Raw genomic sequence first — 21,434 nt, 5'->3', positions numbered from 1 at the left:
ATTTTTGTTATCTCTTTTTATCTGGTTGAAGGTCAGTGATACATGCATACATACATACATACATACATACATACATACATACATACATACATATGCAGAGGTAGCACATGGTAATATTTTACTTATTAGAGAATTTTGAAACGAAAATAGTAATGTACTTCAGGTTTGCTTCAAGAAGTTTATTAATAGAGGATGGTGGAGAATAGATACCTTACCAGGGCTGAGCTTGAGTCCTGCCTGGAGCTCCCCTGTTTAAGGGACTTTCAAATACTAGATTTAGCAGTCTGCAGAGGGCATTGTGCATTCCCTTCTCAGCACTGAATTAAAGAGCTCAGCACTTTGGTAAAGACATGGGCTGTGTTACCAGCCTTTTCCTCCACCCTTCTCTCAGGGTCATCTTGAACTTGCAAAATTGATGCTGTTAGTGCTCCTCTCATGATTGTTCACGAGCATTTTTCTCTAATGGGAAAACTCATTCAGTACATATACATTAGGCAAAATGAATTTGATTGGGCCTTGTACTCGAGTTCTTCAGAAAAATTTTATTATATTATAGCAATTCTTCATTTAAATAGAGTTTTGAGAACAACAAGGCTTGATCAAAAGGAACCTTTGCTGACATTTAGCTATTCATTAATGTGACTTTGGTCTCTGGGGGGATCTTTCACTTATTTTTAGAAATTAATCTTCATCAGACTTCTACCTTCTACATCACTCAGATTAGTAAGAACGGTACATTCTGTGCACAACTCTTTATGTGAGGACATAACTATACTACTTCTTACAGCACTGAGATATACATAGATTGTACTGAGATATACGTAGATTGAAACCCCACATATTATCAATCAGGAAAACAAATCTATGCACATAATTCAATATATTTCATCACAGGTGATGAAAGAGCAAAAAAAAAAGGTGTATATCCATTGCATTTTGTTCACAGTTCTGGTGGCAAGGAAAAAAGAAAACAGCAACTTTCTCATTTGCTTGCTTATTTGTTCATTACATTTACTTATATCTGGTTGCTTGCTTTCCTATATTGAATTTATAATAAATTGCTTAATTTATGTGCTGCCCAACTCCCAGTGATTATATACTCTTTCTCCCAATAGGTCTTCAAACAATTATTAAAGACAACAAATAATTTAAATTCTTAGGACTTTAGCCAGCATTTTAAAAATTCATCAAAGATAAATAGCCTTGAAGTGTTTTCTTTACTTTTAAAAAAATAGTAATAACTTTACATTTCACTACTATAGTAGTCATATTTTTCAACAGCAAGTTTATGTTTATTCATATTGTTTCCATATCTTTAATATATGTCATTCATACTGTTTTGAAGGCTCAAACTCATAACAATTATGATAAATAATCTTTTCAAGGATATGCTTTTCTTCGGAACTCTTCTCTTAATGTTTGTCATGTTATATATAATGGTGATTGACTGCATGTCAGTTCTTTTTGCCAAATATGTTTCACTCTCCAGGAAACAGAGGGTGTGTGTAAAATTAATGCTTTGAGGAGCAATTTTGGGCACTTTGAGAAAACGTCAAAGAGAAGCAGAAAAATTGAAGAAGTTGCATCTAAGGAGCATCAGATTTAGGAAAATTTATTTATTTATTTATTTATTTGATTTTTATACCGCCCTTCTCCCGAAGGACTCAGGCAAATAAAAACAGACAAGACAATATTATATAAAATACAAGATTAAAAAACTTATTATAATTTGCCTAAAAATTTAGAATATATAGAAACTAAAACCCCATTTAAAATTAATGATAAAAACTATAAAATCCATAAAATTTAAGCCAGCCCCGCGCGAATGAAAAGATGTGTCTTCAGTTCGCGGCGAAAGGTCCGAAGGTCAGGTATTTGGCGTAAACCCGGGGGAAGTTCGTTCCAGAGTGTGGGAGCCCCCACAGAGAAGGACCTTCCCCTGGGGGCCGCCAGCCGACATTGCTTGGCGGACGGCACCCTGAGAAGTCCCTCTCTGTGAGAGCGTACGGGTCGGTGGGAGGCATGTGGTAACAGCAGGCGGTCCCGTAAAATCTAGTCCAGAAAGCTTTTTGAGAAACAGGATTAGCTATCTCCATGCAAAAGCATTGGCTCTTTGAAACTTGTTCACATAGTAGAGTTTTTTTTCATATCTTATGCTCCCACATCAACCCTAGTAGTAAAACAGGAGGTCCTCGTTTTAAGTAGTTATATATGTCAAACTGATGAAACAGAACAGCCATCATAGCCACAACAGTGTGGAATTATTATTATTCTAACAATGTCTCCTTACCAAGATACAGATTTGCCTATCAGTAAATTCTGGAGGCTTAATGATATTCTCTGTTTCAGTTTTCAAAGCCTTAATTACTTCATGGTGGGAATCAATAATTAGTTCCACTTCTGGAAAGTGCAGACACTTTAATGGAATAACATAAAAAAAGAGCAGACCTTGTGTGGGCCATAACTATAACCAGATGTAAATCACAAAACTGATTTTTTCCAAAATGAACATTCCCCTACTTTCCCACTCAACAGATACAAATCGTTGCCATGATGTCCTGGAAGGTATTTTATTTAAGTTAACATAATAGATTTCTTTAACTTCTGACCACAATTATTTTTTCCTTAAAGAATGATGGCCTGAAACAACTGGTAACAGAGTGACCAGATGAGATATAATTCTTATTTCTAAATGCTTGGAATGAGTGTTGCTGAACTCATTGAACAGGAGTACCACAGGATTAAGAAACTGAATGTTTTTGTGGAGAGGAAATTTACTCTGAAGTCAAACACAAACAGAATTCATTTTTTTTCTTGTACTTATTTATTAAAGTTGTATACCACCCATCTCACCTAAATGACTCCGGGTGATTTGCCACCCTTCTCAATGAAAACACATTGGATAAGGTTTTTAAAGAACGTCACCTTGTTTAAATTTCTTCCCTAATGAGCAGTAGTCACAAAACAAAGCAGAGACCCTTTGTTTTATCAATAATGGATGCAATAAGAAGGGTATGTTAAGATAGGATTCCCCAATCTATCTTTTTCCCCATCAAGTTTTTATTTTATTTTATTTTTTATTTTTTTAGGATTCCCCAATCTTACTGAAGGTAGGCTGTTGAAAAAATGGCTGTAATGGGATGAGAAAACATGTTTTTACAAAAATTGAAACTATGATATGTATGTTCAGTTATAACATTCCCATATACTAGAAGGCAAATTGCTTCTGGTCATCACCACAAAATATTATTTTGCCTTCTCCCTCTACCTCCCCCACCCCAGCAAACTTATGTGAATTACATAAGTTCCCACAGGTATTTTTGGAGATGAAGTGGACACTGTAGCCTGCAAGGTTTTATAACTCACTAGCTGATTTTTCTATAAAAGTTAGGGCATGGAACCTTCTGGATACTAAATGTGTCTTGTCAGGTGCACTAGGATATTAGATTACCCACAGATACATTGTATTACGATCTTCAGGATTAAGGATTTGGGAATGGGAATGAAACTGTCAGGGTTCCAAGTAATAGATCCATTGCAAGCAAAAACTCCAAGGAAGGTGAATTCCTCAAATAGCTTTATTGGAAATATCAAATTGACACATACTGTATCTGGTGAAAACCAACCCTTGATTTTCACCTAATTAAAAGTAAAAGTTTTCCCCTCAACCCCAAACAATCAGTCACATGGGCCAATCAAGGCAGCATCCACTGGTCTGGTGAGATCACTCATCCTTCCTCCAGCCCGGTGTGAGAACATCCTTGGTTCCCAGGATAAAGTATTTTATTTTGACTATGTAATCCCAGCTATCTATAATCCCTCCTTCCCTATCCCTTAGCTCCAGTGTGGCAGCACTGAAGCTCCAAAATGGCTTCAGTTTTCTACATACTCTTGTTCAGGAATGTTATATCTCTTATTAATCTCAGAACTATTGTTAAATTTTATATATGCCTTTTCCAGAAGCAGGTCTCAATTTAATAGGCTTTATTCTTGTATTCTTATAGGATAGCAGCTCTGGACCCACTTCTCCTCCAAGTCAATTACAGGAGATATTTAATTCTTACTCTCCAGAGTTCAGTTGTTACAAGACAAATTGATGCTCAAGGCAAGCAATGCCTTTTTTTTTCTTTTTGAAAAACATAGTAACAAAACACTTATCATTGTCACCCATTTCGGTTGCTGCAGTCAGGTGGCTTTGAAGGCTAAAAGCAACGACCTATTGTTTTTCATAGTTTCAACACAGAATGCACAAATGTTCTAAAAGGAAAAAAAAAAACCAATCCCAACTATTAGTAGGAAACAATAAGAGAAAAGCAATATGAGCCCCAGACAATCAAGAAAATATTCAAGGAAACAAAGATGTTGACATTTTGAATGTCATTACAATATATTAAATAAAGTGGCTCCCAGGAGACTGAGCTTTGTATTTCAAGGTTAGAAAAGAATACATGACATGGTGAAAAAGTATGCATGCCACATCTTCTATCTTCTCTCAGACAATGATTTTAAATTTAAAGTAGCTATGCCAATGTATTCAGACCAAAACTATTAGAATGCATAAAATTATATCATAGATAGATAGATGATAGATAGATAGATAGATAGATAGATAGATAGATAGATAGATAGATAGATAGATAGATAGATGCATAAATGCATAATTACATACAACATCCATATATATTCTGATTTCCCATATGATTATATAGAATTGTGTTAGAGCAAAGGCAAGCCATTTAGAATATTCCAATCTATTACTTATATGCAATATCAGATAAGTTTTACATTTTGAAATGCTACCTCTCTTATTTATGTCAAATTCATAGGGACCATTCTGAGAATGTGCTGTTAGGACTGCCGGAGGAGTTCATCCAATTAGAGTGTTCAATTTTTCTCAGAGACAATCTATTCCATTTTTCTCTATAGTTGTCTCTTAAAATAGTAGCATAAAAGGATATCATAGAAAGAAAAGCATTCCTATTTGAAATTCTGTTCCATCTAAATAGATATTTTCCAGACAGCAGAAAATGCACATTGCACTCTTATTATTAGACACTGGAGAAATGCCAAACGTCACATGAAATGCATTAAAAATTAGTATTACTTTTCCTACAACATCATTTTTCATATTAAAGTTTGACAAAATGATAAATATATTTATGCCTTATTTAAGTCTTTTGTGCTTGGAATTTTTAAGTATGACTGAATTCACTAATTTGTTGAGGAATTGTACATTCTATTGAGTTTTTACTTTTCTTTTGTGCAAATGGAATATTCTCTATCTCTTTCTCTCCCTCTCTCTCTTTCTCTCTCTCTTCTATCTATCTGCTATCTACAAAAATATTCTAGTATCTAAAATAGTAGATTATGTTGCCAGATGGATTGGCCACAAATATATTTTTGTATGATTTAGACCAGTGGTGGGATTCAGCCAGTTCGCACCACTTCGGGAGAACCGGTTGTTAACTTTCTGAGCAGTTTGGCAAACTGGTTGTTGGAAGAAATCATTAGGGCACAGAACCAGTTGTTAAATTACTTGAATCCCACCACTGATTTAGACTCAAGCTAAGTCCCTTTGGAAGAAAAAGATATCAATTTATTCAGTTTGCATTTGGATACAAATTCACCTGTTGTTTTTTTTCAGATATTACCAAAACTGACATCAGAATATTATAACTCTCCAAAGGTTACAATGCTGCTTGCTATTTTTTAAAAAACAAACAATACTCATAGATGTATTAGAGCAAAATCTGCTAAAAATGCGTATGTAGGAAAATAATAGAGAAAAACATATTACATTAGAGAAAGATATTTGAACATGGGAAGACTGCCAACAAAAATGCATTTATTGAAGAAATCTGCTCCCAACCCATACTAGTTGTTAATAATGTCCTTAACAGATGAAAACCTTCCGATCAAATTGAACCTGCCTTCAAATGAGCAAAAGCAAGCAAAGAAAGAAAAATCTTGATTGATTGGCAAAAATGAAGTAAGGATAAATAAAACTGACTGATTCTCCTGTCCTTATTCTCTTGCCTTATCAGGAGTTTGAAGCATTTATACAGTGCTTGAAAAAGCTCTGCCCATTTTTTTCTTCACGTACAAGCTCATCAGCCAACAACTGACATTTCAGTGGGCTTGTTATACAAATAAAACACATTCAGCTATTCACGAAGTGGATGGAAACAAAATGTTATATTTTTTTAGGGATACATGTAGAGTGAGATTCTACATAGACACACACACAGGGAGATAGATAGATAGATAGATAGATAGATAGATAGATAGATAGATAGATAGATAGATAGATAGATAGATAGATGATAGAAGTAGTCCTTGATTTATGCCCACTACTGAGCTCAAAATTTCTGTTAAGTGAGACATTAAGTGAGTTTTGCCCCATTTTACGACCTTTCTTGCCACAGTTGGTAAGTGAGTCACTGAAGTTGATAAGTTAGTAACCTGTCTGTTAAGTGAATCTGGCTTCGCCACTGATTTTGCTTGTCAAAGGTTGCAAAAGGTGATCACACAACCTTGGAACATAGCAATGGTCGTAAGTATGAACCAGTTGCCAAGCATCTGAATTTTGATCACATCACCTTGGGGATACTACAAAGGTCATAAGTGTGAAATATGGCCATAAGTCAGTTTTTTGAGTGCTATTGTAACTTTGAATGGTCACTAAATGAACTGTTGTAAATCAAGGGCTACCTGTACACACACACACACACACACACACACACACACACACACACACACACACACACACAATACAGCCTTCTTTAGACTTTCAACAAATGTAAGAAAAAAGATGGAATGTTGTTATCTTGTATTGTGCTAAAAAGAGTTGGAAGTCAACACTTTTTTTTCCTTCCCTTACGCCTCATATTTTCTTTTTTCCTTTTCTTTTTCTTTTTCCTTCCCTTAATTTCCTATTTTTGTTTTTCTTTGTATTTTATATATTGATAAAAACAGTAGAAGTCATAATGAATTCCAAGAAATGTAAGAAAATATTATTTTGAGATAAGAGATAGACCAGGAAACTGTAGCAAATTACTTTTTATTCTATCTTAATATGCTATATTATGGGACGCGGTGGCTCAATGCCTAAGATGCTGAGCTTGTCGATCGAAAGGTGGACAGTTCAGCAGCTCAAACCCCTAGTGCCAAATAATGGGGTGAGCTTGTCCCAGCTTCTGCCAGCATAGCAGTTCGAAAGCATGTAAAAAATGCAAGTAGAAAAATAGGGACCATCTTTGGTGGGAAAGTACAGTGTTCTGTGCACCTTTGGCATTTAGTGATGCTGGCCACATGACCATGGAGACATCTTCGGACAGCACTGGCTTTTCGGCTTTAAAATGGAAATGAGCACTGCCCCCTAGAGTCGTAAATGACTAGCACATATGTGCGAGGGGAACCTTTACCTTTACCTTTATGCTATATTACACTTTCAGCCATTCTAGCTTACACTTGCATGGTGAGAAGTGGCTCTCTGAACAGGTTCCCATATTTCCTGGATCTTGAACCAGGATGTTTAAGTAATATAGTTTAAGTACTACATAAAAAATAAAATTTTATCAACTTCAACTTCTCCTAGAATACTTGTCATATTTCAGCCTGAAATTATGTACGTTACATTCTTAAAATGGAGTTTATTATTTCCCAGGATAGTTTCCTTAGTTCCCTCTATTATGTGCTGTTTTAAAAATTGAACAGTCTGTACATTAGAAGCAATTTTAAGGCCAATATAATGCACTAAGAATAAGCTAATAATTCTGTAGGAAAAAAAGATACAAACCATGCAAATGTCATAGGAGGTAAATTTAGTTTTCTTGGCATGTTGTTTGGCATCTGATTTCCATTTTAACATGAATGTGCCTCGAGGTATAAGTACAAACAGATTGCTACTGTTTTGCTTGATCACTACTGCAATATGATTTGGGGTAGCCTGAAATATTTCTTCCAATTCTGAATAAGCTCCATATATATTTTGGGCTCTTTAGAGAAGTCAGTAATTAAGCTGGATGCACGTCTGAAATACTAACCCTTTAATACAGGGGAGGGACCAAAAAAGTTGGGGGGAGATGCATGCTATAATTATAGTTTTTGTTCCTTTGAATTATGGAAAGGTAAAAATCCATGTTTATTATATTACCTACCAAATTATTTCGAGAATTTCTTCCTGTGCTTTTATTCATGAATGGAGAATCATGTTGATATGTATGGATATGCATTCTCTGTGTTAGAGAGACAGAAACACGGAGAAAGGGAAGCTGTTGTTCTTGCTTCCACAATTTTCTACCATGTCCTTAAGGTGGTAATAAAGAATTAAGCTTGTGTAGCTGGGCTTCCTGCCTGAAACAATTGACGGACAGACTCTCTATGAGAGGCACTGTTACTTGGTGTTGTTGTTTTTTATCTTGTCAAGATTATCTGCTCTTCAGTTACAATAATTAATAATAATTAATTTTCTTATATGAATGAATGAAGGCCATTCGCCCTGAAAAAAGAAACCTTCAGTCTCAGTTCTCAGGGCTCCAGGAAATGGCTTCTACTTTGACGCACTTAAGCAGAACACACTCACATTTACTTGTAGCTGTTCTTTTTTTGTCCAGTTGTGCAGATATTCCATAGAATATCTTTTGATGACTCTCCTCTTATATTTAAAAGTGATAGGCAGCAGCAACAGTAATAACCGGCCTCTGTGGCTCAGACTAGTAAGACAGTCTGTTATTAACACAGCTGCCTGCAATTACTGCAGGTTCTAGTCCCACCAGGCCCAAGGTTGACTCAGCCTTCCATCCTTTATAAGGTAGGTAAAATGAGGACCCAGATTGTTGGGGGCAATAAGTTGACTTTGTATATAAATATACAAATAGGATGAAGACTATTGCTAACATAGTGTAAGCCGCCGTGAGTCTTTGGAGAAGGGCGGGATATAAATGCAAATTAAAAAAAAAACAGTAATATGATTTTCTACTGATTGTTAGTCAGTTTGGGACTCCCCAGTTATGTAGTAAAATGTCCTAGAATGGTTTAGAACTTTGGGGGCATTAAAATAACTGTTCTTACATTAAAATGTTGAAAATGAAATGTCCAAATTAGGTAAATATAGTGGATGTTGCAGCTGCCCCATTAGAACAGGTGCTAAAAAATACCAATGCATGCTTGCCCTACATTAAAAGGATAGGTCAGAAGAGAGACCAGGATGTTAAAGGGTCTGGAAACTAGGTCCAAAATGGTTAAAGAAAATAGAGATGCTTAATCTGCAAATATATATATATGTTTTCTGAGGTTTTCACGGGTGTTTGTATATAGGTCTTTGGTTGTTCGGGTTTTCTCCCGTGTAAAATTGGAAGTGTCTTGGCGACGTTTCAACGAAGTCTCATTCGTCATCTTCAGGCTTCAGCTTCGTGCTTCTGGGAGCAATGTGTGATCGCAGCTGTTTCTTCCTTTTAACTGCTAGTGGGGGTTTGAACTGATTGGGTGGGAGCTTGGCTGTGCTCTGATTGGATGGTGGGTTTTTTGTGCTCTGATTGGCTGGGGGTGTGTCCTGGGTTGGTGGGGGCTTGGTTGTGCTCAGTCTAGTCTGTGCTGCAGGGGGATTTGAGCTGGTGAGCTGCATAGCTGTTGTTTGGCTTTGTGGTCGTGCTACATCTTCATAGTGGGTGTCAGTCTGCTGCATGAATGGATTGGAGGGGTTTGAAATGGCTAATGTTGCAGCTGCGGTCTGGCTTCTGGTCCTTGGTCGTGCTTCATGATCAGTGTGGGTTTGGGTCTGCTTTCTGGGTGGATGTGTGGTGGTGACATCCTGTGTGGACCTTGTGAGTGTGGGTCTGGTGTCATTCCTCGTGTTAGGGACTCGTTTGTCAGTAAGGGCGGGTTTCCAAATGGCTGGTAGGCGGGAGGTGTCATCTCGTTTGTTCATGCTGTGTGGGCGTTTTTCTATCTCAATGGCTTCTCTGATTATTCTGTTGTTAAAGTGTTCAGTTTTGGCGATAGTTGTGGTCTCTATAAAGTCAATCTCATGTCCTGTGACTTTAAAGTGTTGGACCAGGGAAGAAGTTGGTTCCTCTTTTGAATGAGTTCTTGTGTTCTTCAATGCGTGCACTTATTCTTCTGTTGGTTTGTCCAATGTATGTGGTGGGGCAGGCGGTGCATGGGATTTCATATACTCCTTGATTTTCTAACTCAATTTTGTCTTTGGGGTTTCTTAGGATGGTGGATATTTTTCTGTTTGTGCAGAATGCTGTCTTGATGTTGTGTTTGTGGAGGATCTTGCTGATTCTGTCTGTGGTGCCTTTTATATATGGGAGGAGGGCTGTGCCGTTTTCTTGTTCTCTGTCTTGGATTTTAGGGGGGGGGTCCTTTGGATTAGTTTGGTAATCTTATTTCTCTGGAATCCATTGGATGTTAGTACGTTAGTGAGAGTGTCTAGTTCGGTTTTAGGTGTTGTTCATCAGCTAAGCATTTTGTTCTGGAGATGAGTGTCTTGGCTACGGAGTTGATCTGTGCTGGGTGGTGGTGTGAGAGTGCGTGCAGATAGCGGTTTGTGTGTGTTTTCTTCTGGTAGATGGTGTGTCCTAGGGAGCCATTGGGTTTTCTGTAGACTAAGACATCCAGGAAGGGAAGTTGGTTATTAACTTCTGTTTCCATGGTGAACTGTATTTTGGGGTGTAGGCTATTGAGGTGTGTGAGGAAGTTGTCAAGTTTTTCTTTCCCGTGTGGCCAGATTATGAAGGTGTCGTCTACATATCTGAGCCAGAGTTTGGGTTTGTGATCAGATTTTTCTAGAGCTTGGGTTTCAAAGTGTTCCACGTAGAGATTGGCAATGACAGGTGAGAGGGGTGATCCCATGGGTGCTCCTTCTACTTGTTTGTATTTTTGTCCATTATAGATGAAGTATGTGTTGGATAGGCAGTGGTTGGTCAGATCTAGGATGTGCTTGGGGGGGTTATATTTGTTTTGAATAGCTGTCAAGGCTTCTTTGATTGGCACTTGGGTGAAGAGGGATACATCAAAGCTCATGAGTAGGTTGCTGGGCTGTAAGTTTTGTTTTTTTATGGTATCTATGAACTGGAATGAGTTTTTTATGTGTGAGGTGATGGATTCTGCATAGGGCTGTAGTTGTTTGGCGAGAAATTTGGCTAGGTTTTGTAGAGGTGAGCCTATGGAGCTGACTATGGGTCTGAGTTGGGTTCCTTCTTTGTGTATCTTGGGGAGGCCGTAGAGCTTAGGGCATCTGGATGATTTCTCTCTGGGAATGATTCTTTGTTGGATTTCTTCGCTGATGGGGGAGGCTTTTATTTTGGATCTAGTGGTTTTTTCTAGGTAGGTGGTGGGGTCTGTTTTTAGGGGCTTGTATGCAGGGTCTTGGAGTAGGTTGGTTAATTAATTAAACCCAAACTGTGGCTCAGATACGTAGACGACACCTTCATAATCTGGCCACACGGGAAAAGAAAAACTTGACAACTTCCTCACACACCTCAATGGGCACCTTGTGGGGTGCCGCAGGGGTCGATCCTCTCGCCCCTTCTGTTCAACATCTATATGAAGCCGTTGGGTGAGATCATCAGTGGCTTCAGGGTGAGATACCAGCTGTACGCTGATGACACCCAGCTGTACTTTTCCACCCCGGGCCACCCCAATGAAGCTGTTGAAGTGCTGTCCCGGTGTTTGGAAGCCGTACGGGTCTGGATGGGGAGAAACAGGCTCAAGCTTAATCCCTCCAAGACGGAGTGGCTGTGGATGCCGGCATCCTGATTCAGTCAGCTGCAGCCGCGGCTGACTGTTGGAGGCGAGTTACTGGCCCCAAAGGATAGGGTGCGCAACTTAGGTGTCCTCCTGGATGAACGGCTGTCGTTTGACGGCCGTCTCCAGGAGGGCCTTCCACCAGGTTCGCCTGGTTCGGCAGTTGCGCCCCTTCCTTGATCAGGATGCCTTGTGCACAGTCACTCATGTGCTCGTTACCTCTCGCTTGGATTATTGTAATGCTCTCTACATGGGGCTCCCCTTGAGGTGCACTTGGAGGCTTCAGTTAGTCCAGAATGCAGCTGCGCGGGTGATAGAGGGAGCTACGCGTAGCTCCCACGTAACACCGCTCCTGCTCAGACTGCACTGGCTACCTGTGGCCTTTCGAGTGCACTTTAAGGTTTTGGTTACGACCTTTAAAGCGCTCCATGGCTTAGGGCCTGGGTACTTACGGGACCGCCTGCTGTTACTGCATGCCTCCCACCGACCCGTACGCTCTCACAGAGAGGGACTTCTCAGGGTGCCGTCCGCCAAGCAATGTCGGCTGGCGGCCCCCAGGGGAAGGTCCTTCTCTGTGGGGGCTCCCACGCTCTGGAACGAGCTTCCCCCGGGTTTACGCCAAATACCTGACCTTCGGACCTTCCGCCGTGAACTGAAGACACATCTTTTCACTCGCGCGGGGCTGGCTTAAATTTTATCGATTTTAAATTTTCTATTATTAATTTTAATGGGGTTTTAGTTTTATATATTTCAGTCTAATTCAGTATAAAATAACCTAACCTCACACATGTCTTGGGCCCATTTACTCAAGACAGAGATGTACAAGTAGATGACAACAGAGAGAGGAATTAGAAAGGGAATTAAACATGGGATGTGGGAGTGAGAAGAATGAAGATGAATGAGAAACTGAAAGAACTGACTGGACAGACATACTAAGATAAACAAAAAATTACATCAGGCACAAATAACATCTGAATAAATAAACAGACTTGGAGGAATGTATGGTCACACCTAAGAAGATATAAGCAAGCAAAACCCCACCAAATAATTGCTCAATTATTCCATTTTCCTCTCCCTCTCTCCCCATTTCCCAGCAGATTAAGCTGCACAGCAAGCAAATGTTAACAAGTGAAGTGAGAAAATATAAGCAGAAACAAACAAACAAAAAATGTCCAGCCCTCAAATAGTTCTTCAAGGCTATCTATTAAAGTAAAATTCACTGGCCAGCTACTCATATGACTGAGAGTCTGCCACAACAATCAACTGCCTTTCTCTTTGTTCCCCACATAAGAAATTGGACTTGCAAACTTGCATATACTTGCTACAATACCAAAAGCAGCAGAAAAGTCAACATTCCAAACAAAATGCTTTGAAAACTTCCAGTTGGATCCACAGTTTCAGAGCTAGGCCTCGTTTTGATAGAGGGGTGACTTGAGCAAAGTGTCATCAAATCAAATTACCTTTGCACCAGAGGTGGGTTTCAGCAGGTTCTGACCAGTTCTGGAGAACCGGTAGCGAAACTTTTGAGTAGTTCTGAGAACCGGTAGTAAAAATTCTGACTGGCCCCGCCCCCATCTATTTCCTGTCTTCCAAGTCTCAGCTGACCAGGAGGAAATGGGGATTTTGCAGTAACCTTGATTGATTGGGGATTGAGGAGGGAATGGAGATTTTATAGTATCCTTCCCCTGCCACACCCACCAAGCCACACCCACAGAACTGGTAGTAAAAAAAAATGAATCCTACCACTGCTTTGCATTGTCTTATGGGGAAAAAAACAATAAATGTCCATTTTCTGTTTATTTTTCTTGTGAAATAATGCCTTTCCCCACAACTAATTTCCATATATGATATGTCTTTCAAAAATTTATCCTTTCCTCTAGATCAGGGTCTGTAAGAGTTGCCATGAAATTGTAATTTTTTTAATGTGACTACTGGGTAACCCTGCTCTTCTTAACTTTCCTGACACATTCCTCCACCCGTCTCTCTCCATCGTGTGGCATTCCTAGTCTTTTTTCTATCTGGGGGTCAACTAAGATATCTGAGAGATCTCTCCCTGGTGCTGCAATAATCACTCCTTTACTCTTCAGTAACTGAAGAAGCTTCTTGAATGACAAGCGAAACATTTTCAAGGGGAGGGGGAAGAAACCAAGAAAATCCAGTTGCCTTTTAAAAAGCACTTTTGGGATGCAAAGAATTATGCAACACTGAGCAGTTCAATCAAATGTACCCCCTTCCTCAAAAAAGTTACTTGAATATCCAAGTATATGTGTATAAAACATATACAACATAGAAATTATGTACAAATATGTTCTTTCATCAATGATTTACAAAAAATAAACCAAATATTTCTTTCATTGGTAATTAATGGTTAAAGCTCTTTGTCTGATACATTTTTCTGGATCATGGCCAGATCTGTGTCAGGCGACTTCATTCACCTTGAACCAATATCCTGGAAACGAAACGAAGATTCAGCAGTATAGCGCTGTCTAGTCACATTTAGGATTAACAGCCTTCTCCACTCTTTATCAAACCCATCAATCTATAACAGTCACTGCTGTTTAGGTCCATCTTAGTTGCCAGATGCTGTATCTTTTCTATTTTGCTTCTGCCTCCACTCCTTGTTCTTCTGTCTAGGTTTCCTCTTGTAATTTAAAATTCCACCTCTGATGCAGCTCAACAGATCCTTCTTCTCCTGTGGGAATATCTTTCTATGAAAAATTAACTATTGAATTACTCTGAGCTTTTCCTCTTTGGCAAACTAAAACAAAGCCATTATTTGGGTTTCTGAACAGAGAAATCAATTTTGTTCCTCTAATACTTTCCTCTAATAGCTACTAGCTGTCCAACTGATTCTCTCCCCTTGGTTCTCTCCATCCTTTCCTAATAAGGAGAAAGAACTTAACTCCACATGAGTTATTTGATATAATTTTAATTCATTGAAACATCAAATACATTTCATCAAATTTTACCTTTGTTTTTGTCACACCCATTTGTCCTACTGTGGCTACAGTAGCTACTTTATGGACTAATGCCTTGTGCATATCACTCCAAAGCCGTCTGCCTCCATTTCTAAAATGTTGCATTCAGAATATTTATAGCTTGCCAATCATCATGGAGATCTAGACAGCTCTCAGGAAAAAAGAATACCTTTTTATATATAAAAAAGCTCTAGACAGAAGTAATGATACTATGTATATTTCAGTCAATATTATATCCTTTTGAAGCAGTCAAACAAGAAAATAGTGAGGACCTGATTTATGGGAGAGGCAAGTGAGAAGAGACATAGAAACAAACAGTATTGCTGGAACAAAGTTGTAAATATTCTTCCAAGGATTCATTTGGACATTTTCAGCATTTTCATCAGGAACAAATCAATGTGGGTCTTCAGACTTGTAACCTGAAGAAAAATCACTCTGGTGTTTGATAGTGTTTCCCTCACTCAGACCAAAGTTTTCCTTCCAAGTAGTGACTGAATAGAACTAAACCCAGGTTGTGGTAGGTTCCTGTGAAATTTAAATTGGCTTTCAACTGTACAATTCCATCCTTCCTTCTACGTGATTTGCTATATAGTCCCATTTTCTAGCTATGATACAGGAATGTGAGTTTGTGATTATATATAGATTGCAAGAGTGGAAAATATTTGGCTTGTGAATGAAGTAATGTACAGTATGTCCAAACAATCTTCCATCTATCCATTCATCCTTTATTCTTTCCATTCATCTTCTCTCCAAGTCCTTTTTTCCACTTGCTGAGCAGCCCTGTAGTATGTCCGTGTGGAGAAATATGTGGAAAGAAAAGTTGAATGAAGACTATAACTCACCACCAGGGAAAATGAAAGATGTTCTTTAAATTAAATTGTTCCACATAGACATTGTCATTGTTTTTCATGGATGTTTTCATTACACAATTGCTCATAAAGTTTTTAAGAGTAATAAAAGCAACGTCTTTCTTTCTCTCTCTCCCTCTCTCTTTCTTTCTTCTCTTCCCTCTCTCTCTCCCTGCTTTCTTGCTTTGTGTTCCAAGGAGAGAGTAAAAAGGTAGAAAGGAAGAGCAATGAAAGGACATGGTTAACAACAGAGAGAAACAACAGATCTCCCAAATATATCTGGTAGTTCTTGGCTAATTATGGACTTGCACATAATTCCATAATTAAAAACTGTCAGCCCACCTGTGCAAACCAGACAGGAAACATGATTAGATGAGCTAATTCTACTTTACTGTAAGTTTATATTAACAGAACCTTGCAAGTCTGAAGGTCCAACTCCCCACCACACCTTTTAACCACCTGATTAATTAGGGCAGATAATTCCTAAATTTCTTTCTCTGACTGTTAATCCACCAGGAGCTCCTCCCTCACTTATCGGATTGTTTCCTAGCCCAGCAATCCATAAACTTTCCAGCTTGGTGGCCTGGCCCAGCGCAAGGGAGGTATGTGAGTGGCAGGTGCACATGTGCATGCACAGCTCCATTTGTCCGTATGCAAAGCTCCACTCATGTAAGTGGCAGGCACTTTGCCCGTGTGTACATACTTACCCGCCGCTTACACGAGTGGAGCTTCACACACGCATGCTTGCCCCTTTCTCTCCACCTGGTTTCAAACAGGCCACACCCTGGTAGTTGGTCACAGCCCAGGAATTGGGTACCCCTATCCTATACAGTATCTCCTCCCTTACCCTTCAAGGTCAAACACATATTCCATTAAAGAAACTGTACCAGAGAGACATTTCATGGATGATTTTAGTTTTCCATTCTGTTCAACAAGATTCACTCCCCCTGAACTGCTTCTACTATTCCAGAAATTTTTTATAGCCTGCAACATTGACCACTTTCTGCCAGAAATCTAATTAGTAAACCTGAAGTCAAAATCTCCTTTTGCATCCAGTCTGGTGTTTGGACATTTCATCTCAGTCGGTGTATGTCCTGAATAGATTTTAGGCGGAGGCTCCAAGCTGTAGACATGAATACAAAGGTATATTAGAAAGAAAATAAAGTGCAAAAGAATCCCTCAATATTTACAGCTGGTACCTCTTTCGCATTAAATGGCAGCCCATACACTGCAGTACACATCAATCTGTTTGGGATACCATAGCAATTGCACTTAGACTTATATACTGCTTCATAGTGCTTTATAGCATTCTCTAAATAGTTTCAGATGTCAGCATATTGCCCTCAACAATCTGGTTCCTCATTTTACTAAACTTGGAAGGATGGAAGGCTGTGTCAACCTTGATCCGGTCAGGATCTAATTTCTGCTTGGGGGAAGAGTCCGCCTGCAAAACCGCTTTCTAACCACTGCACCACCACAGCTCAATAACATTTCATAACTTCTTCACCATTTGGATTACTGATTTCATTGGTGAAACTAGATATACTTTTCAGACTTTTACACACATTTTCACTTAACATGCTTTTCTACACTGACCGAAAAGACAAAATAGATCCATGTATTGGTGGTGCAGAAGAAAAAAATAATAATCAGTACTTTTTTCTGTACTGAGTGCCTTAATTATGATGATTATAATTATAATCATAATTAAGGCACTCAGTACAGAAAAAAGTACTGATTATTATTTTTTTCTTCTGGAAAAAAAAGCACAATTTGTTGAATCCCTGTAGCAAGGAAATCTGGCTATTTTTTTCTTGATATTCATATCTTCTTTAAGCTAAGCTTGTGTGTTTTCAGGAGTAGATTGAGAGGTTTTTCTTTCCAGAAAAGTGTATATCAGATTGTTACCTTGATTCTCTCTCTTCCTGTCTTTAGAAATAATAAAACTTTCTGCACTTTCAACAGCCTGGGTAATGAAAAAAGAAAATGAAAGAATTCATCCTTCATATATTTTTCATATATTTTTTCTATTGCAAATATATTTTGTATATTTTTCTACTGTAGAGATACAGGTAGTCGTCAATTTGCAACCATAATTATTTCAAACCCAAAATTATAGTCATAAGTCATTATGATCGTAAATCAAGGCATCACATGACCTGATTAAAAATTACATTTTTGCAAGTCATTAAAACGGAGATGAGCACCGCCCCCTAGAGTCGGCAATGACTAGCACATATGTGCGAGGGGAACCTTTACCTTTGCCTAAATAAATGTTAAACAAACCTAGGGCATTTATTGCCCCATTTATTGCTGGAATACAGAAGTAAAAGTTGAAAATTGACATAAAATGTTGCAGATCATGGGTCATGTTACTGTGGGGTGCTACAAACATCCATAAAAGTGAACTAGTTGTCAAGCAACTAAATTGTAGTCATGTGACCACAGGAATATGCAGCCTTCATGAGCTGAAAGCAGGTCACAAGTAGCTCTGGGAAAGTCTGTCATAACTTCAAATGGTCATTAAGAGCTGTGGTGGCACAGTGGTTAGAATGCAGTATTGCAGGCTACTTCTGCTGACTGCCAGCTGCCAGCAGTTCGAATCTCACCGCCTCAAGGTTGACCCAGCCTTCCATCCTTCTTGAGATTGGTAAAATGAGGACCCAGATTGTTGGGAGCAATATGCTGACTCTGGAAACTGCTTAGAGAGAAGGCTGTAAATACTGTGAAGCAGTATATAAGTCTAAGTGCTATTGCTATTGCACAACTGCTATTGCTATTGCACAATTGAGGACTCTGTGGCTCAGATTGCTAATGCAGTCTGTTATTAACAACAGCTGCCTGCAATTACTGCAGGTTCTAGTCCTACCAGGCCCAAGGTTGTCTCAGCCTTCCATCCTTTATAAGGTAGGTAAAATGAGGACCCAGATTGTTGGGGGCAATAAGTTGACTTTGTATATAAATGTACAAATAGAATGAAGACTATTGCTAACATAGTGTAAGCCGCCCTGAGTCTTTGGAGAAGGGCGGGATATAAATGGAAAAAAAAACTGACTGTAAGTTGAGGAATATCTGGCTGTAGTGGCTATTTGGCCCAATTCATTTACATGTTATTTTTTTTGCCTTTAGTTTATAAAATTATACACTCCAGTCCAATCAATTTATCAACATAATCAACTCACTGATTAATAATTATTATTTGATACATCTCGAATGAGCAAATGAGATTAATGGATAGAAGTTCTTTGTCCAGGAAGATAATTATTCCATTATGAAGCTCTGATAACTTTGCATTGTTTTCAAGATAGCAACATATAGCTCTGGTATTCTCTGGAGATCTTCTATTCAAAGTATTAACCAAGGCTAATTCTGCTTAGCTTTCAAACTTAGACAATGTTGGACAGGTGCTGATACCTGCAAGGACAAAATTGTCTTAATGGTTAAAACATAAAAAGGAATAGTGAGTTTTGTGCAATTGTGTGGGGAACAGAAGGAGTCAATACATGATAAATAAATTCTGTTTTGCACATTCAGAATAAGAACTGTGAATAAAGAAGCATATATTTTTATACCATCAATGACATCTAAGGCCATTAAAAAGTATTCTCAACACACAGCAGTGAAAAATAATGAGATGTAATTGGATTGTTGACAACTGTTTTTTTGCTTGTGGAAGCAACATTAAATAATAACCATTTTTCTCATTTCAGCGTTCAGGCGGTGCCTTAGCTATTCCTCTGTGTGCATTTCAAGGAACTGTGTCTCTCCAAGCTCCCACAGGAAAAACCCTCTCTTTATCTACGTATGAGGTAAGCTCAGAAGGACAAAAAATCACTCCCACATCCAAGAAAATTGAAGTGTATCGCTCCAAGAGTGTGGGCCATGAGCCAAATCCCGAGGATTCTCCAACTACATTTACTGACACCAATGTGAAGATTCACTTAGAGGTGCTTGAAATTTGTGACAACGAAGAAGCCATGGACACTGTTTCCATCATAAGTAATATTAGCCAATCCTCTACCCAGGTCCGCTCTCCATCCTTACGTTATTCTCGGAAAGAAAATAGATTTGTCTCATGTGATTTAGGAGAAACAGCGTCTTATTCACTCTTCATACCGTCAAGCAATCCCAACAGTGATCTGAACATATCCATTCCTGACACTGTCGAAGCTCACAGGCAGAATAGTAAAAAACAGCACTTGGAAAAAGAGGGTTATCAGGAAGAAATACAAATGTTAAACAAAGCATACAGGAAAAGAGAAGAAGATGGGCTTGGCAACTAAAACAGAGAAAAATGGGACTGTGAATAATTTGTACCCTCATTTTTTTAAGTTTGCTTGGACCCTGAACCATTTATTCATGGCATTTGAGGAAATAATTTAATAATTAATGCATTCACAACAGAATGCATTAATTACATACTTTGTCCAAAAGCTGTTTTCAGCAGTATTGCCATATTCCTTAGGAAAGGGCAGATTTCCCTCTCTGACTTCTGAAGAATTACCGTTGGAAGTTTGCTTGATGAGGTAACTTAAATCTCTACTCTTAATGCCGGTTTTGCTGCACTAGCAGTAGAGCGAAAAGTGAGACCTTTAAGGGATACGTAAGGGAGGCTGTGAATCCTGGATTAAAAATTGGGGTTGTTAAAGGATTGCAGCCTCCCAGCAACAATCTCAGGGGGACCATGAGTTACCCCGGACCCTCAGTCTTCATTAAAAAAAAAAAAGCTGATTTCTAGCTTTTATGGAATTTGAGAAGGGAGACAAAATGAATTTAGTTTCAACCTTATGATTGCATTGTAATATTTTTGATAAAAGGATAAAGATGGTTTCGACTTCCCACCTAGCCTACAACTCTGGCATTCTTTAATGGTATGATATCTAATTACTAACCAGAACTGATTTTTCTTGGTTTCCAAACCCAGACCAGGTCCACCAGGTGCAGCACTATTCAGGCTATTCCTTTCACCAGAAAGGAAATAGCTACCATCTTTCAGTGTATTTAGCCAACATAACAATAGATGTGAGTGGCCATTTGTGAACAATGTTAAGTGTAAAGATTAATACAAAAAGGCTAATTATTTACAGAAAGAACTTTTTGGTTATTTTAACGCAATGACCTTATTACACTCCTGGAGTAGTGATTAATGACCATTGAAAAGAATCACATTTTGCTTTCAAGAAGGAATGTAACCTATTTTTTCACTAATATGGTATATAGATTGGAAAGGCTTTGCACTGATGTATATATATTAAAGGGATGCAGTGGCTCAGTGGCTAAGGTTTTTGATTGAAAGATCAGCAGTTCAGCGGTTCGAATCCCTAGTGCTGCTGTGTAACGGGGTGAGCTCCCATTACTTGTCCCAGCTTCTGCCAACCTAGCAGTTCAAAAGCACGTAAAAAATGCAAGTAGAAAAAATAGGGACCACCTTTGGTGGGAAGGTAACAGCATCCCGTGTGCCTTCAATGTTTAGTCATGCTGGCCGCATGAACACAGAGACATCTTCAGATAGCGCTGGCTCTTCAGCTTTGAAACGGAGATGAGCACCACCCCCTAAAGTCGGGAACAACTAGCACATATGTGCCAGGGGAATCTTTACCTTTATATATATTAAAGAGCTTTTTTTCCATAGAGCATACACAAATATTATGGAAGTCATGGACAATATAGGAAAACCACTGTAAGCAACTAGCTCCATCAGGAACTAGATCTGCTATGGATGCTATGAATATACAGAATGCTATATACTGCTTTCATCAGAATGTGGTTAGGGCTAGGTTGAATCTGAAGAGCTCATAATACTTTTTCTCCTATTCAGTTTAGAATAGAATAACAGAAGGAACCTTGGAGGTCTTCT

At 38.6% G+C, this 21,434-nt stretch overlaps 1 protein-coding gene across 1 annotated transcript in view; it reads left to right on the top strand.

The window, feature by feature from the left end:
• Positions 1-19,860, top strand: part of GPR149 (G protein-coupled receptor 149) — a 43,024-nt gene extending 23,164 nt beyond the window's left edge. Inside the window, exon 4 of the mRNA XM_058188657.1 lies at positions 19,288-19,860. Coding sequence (XP_058044640.1) covers positions 19,288-19,860 — 573 coding nt within the window. The remainder of the gene's footprint in view (positions 1-19,287) is intronic.
• Positions 19,861-21,434: the final 1,574 nt, after the last annotated feature.

The sequence above is a fragment of the Ahaetulla prasina genome, chromosome 6 (genome assembly GCF_028640845.1).
Source record: "Ahaetulla prasina isolate Xishuangbanna chromosome 6, ASM2864084v1, whole genome shotgun sequence".
Lineage (NCBI taxonomy): Eukaryota > Metazoa > Chordata > Lepidosauria > Squamata > Colubridae > Ahaetulla > Ahaetulla prasina.
This window is presented reverse-complemented; position numbering and strand designations above follow the sequence as displayed.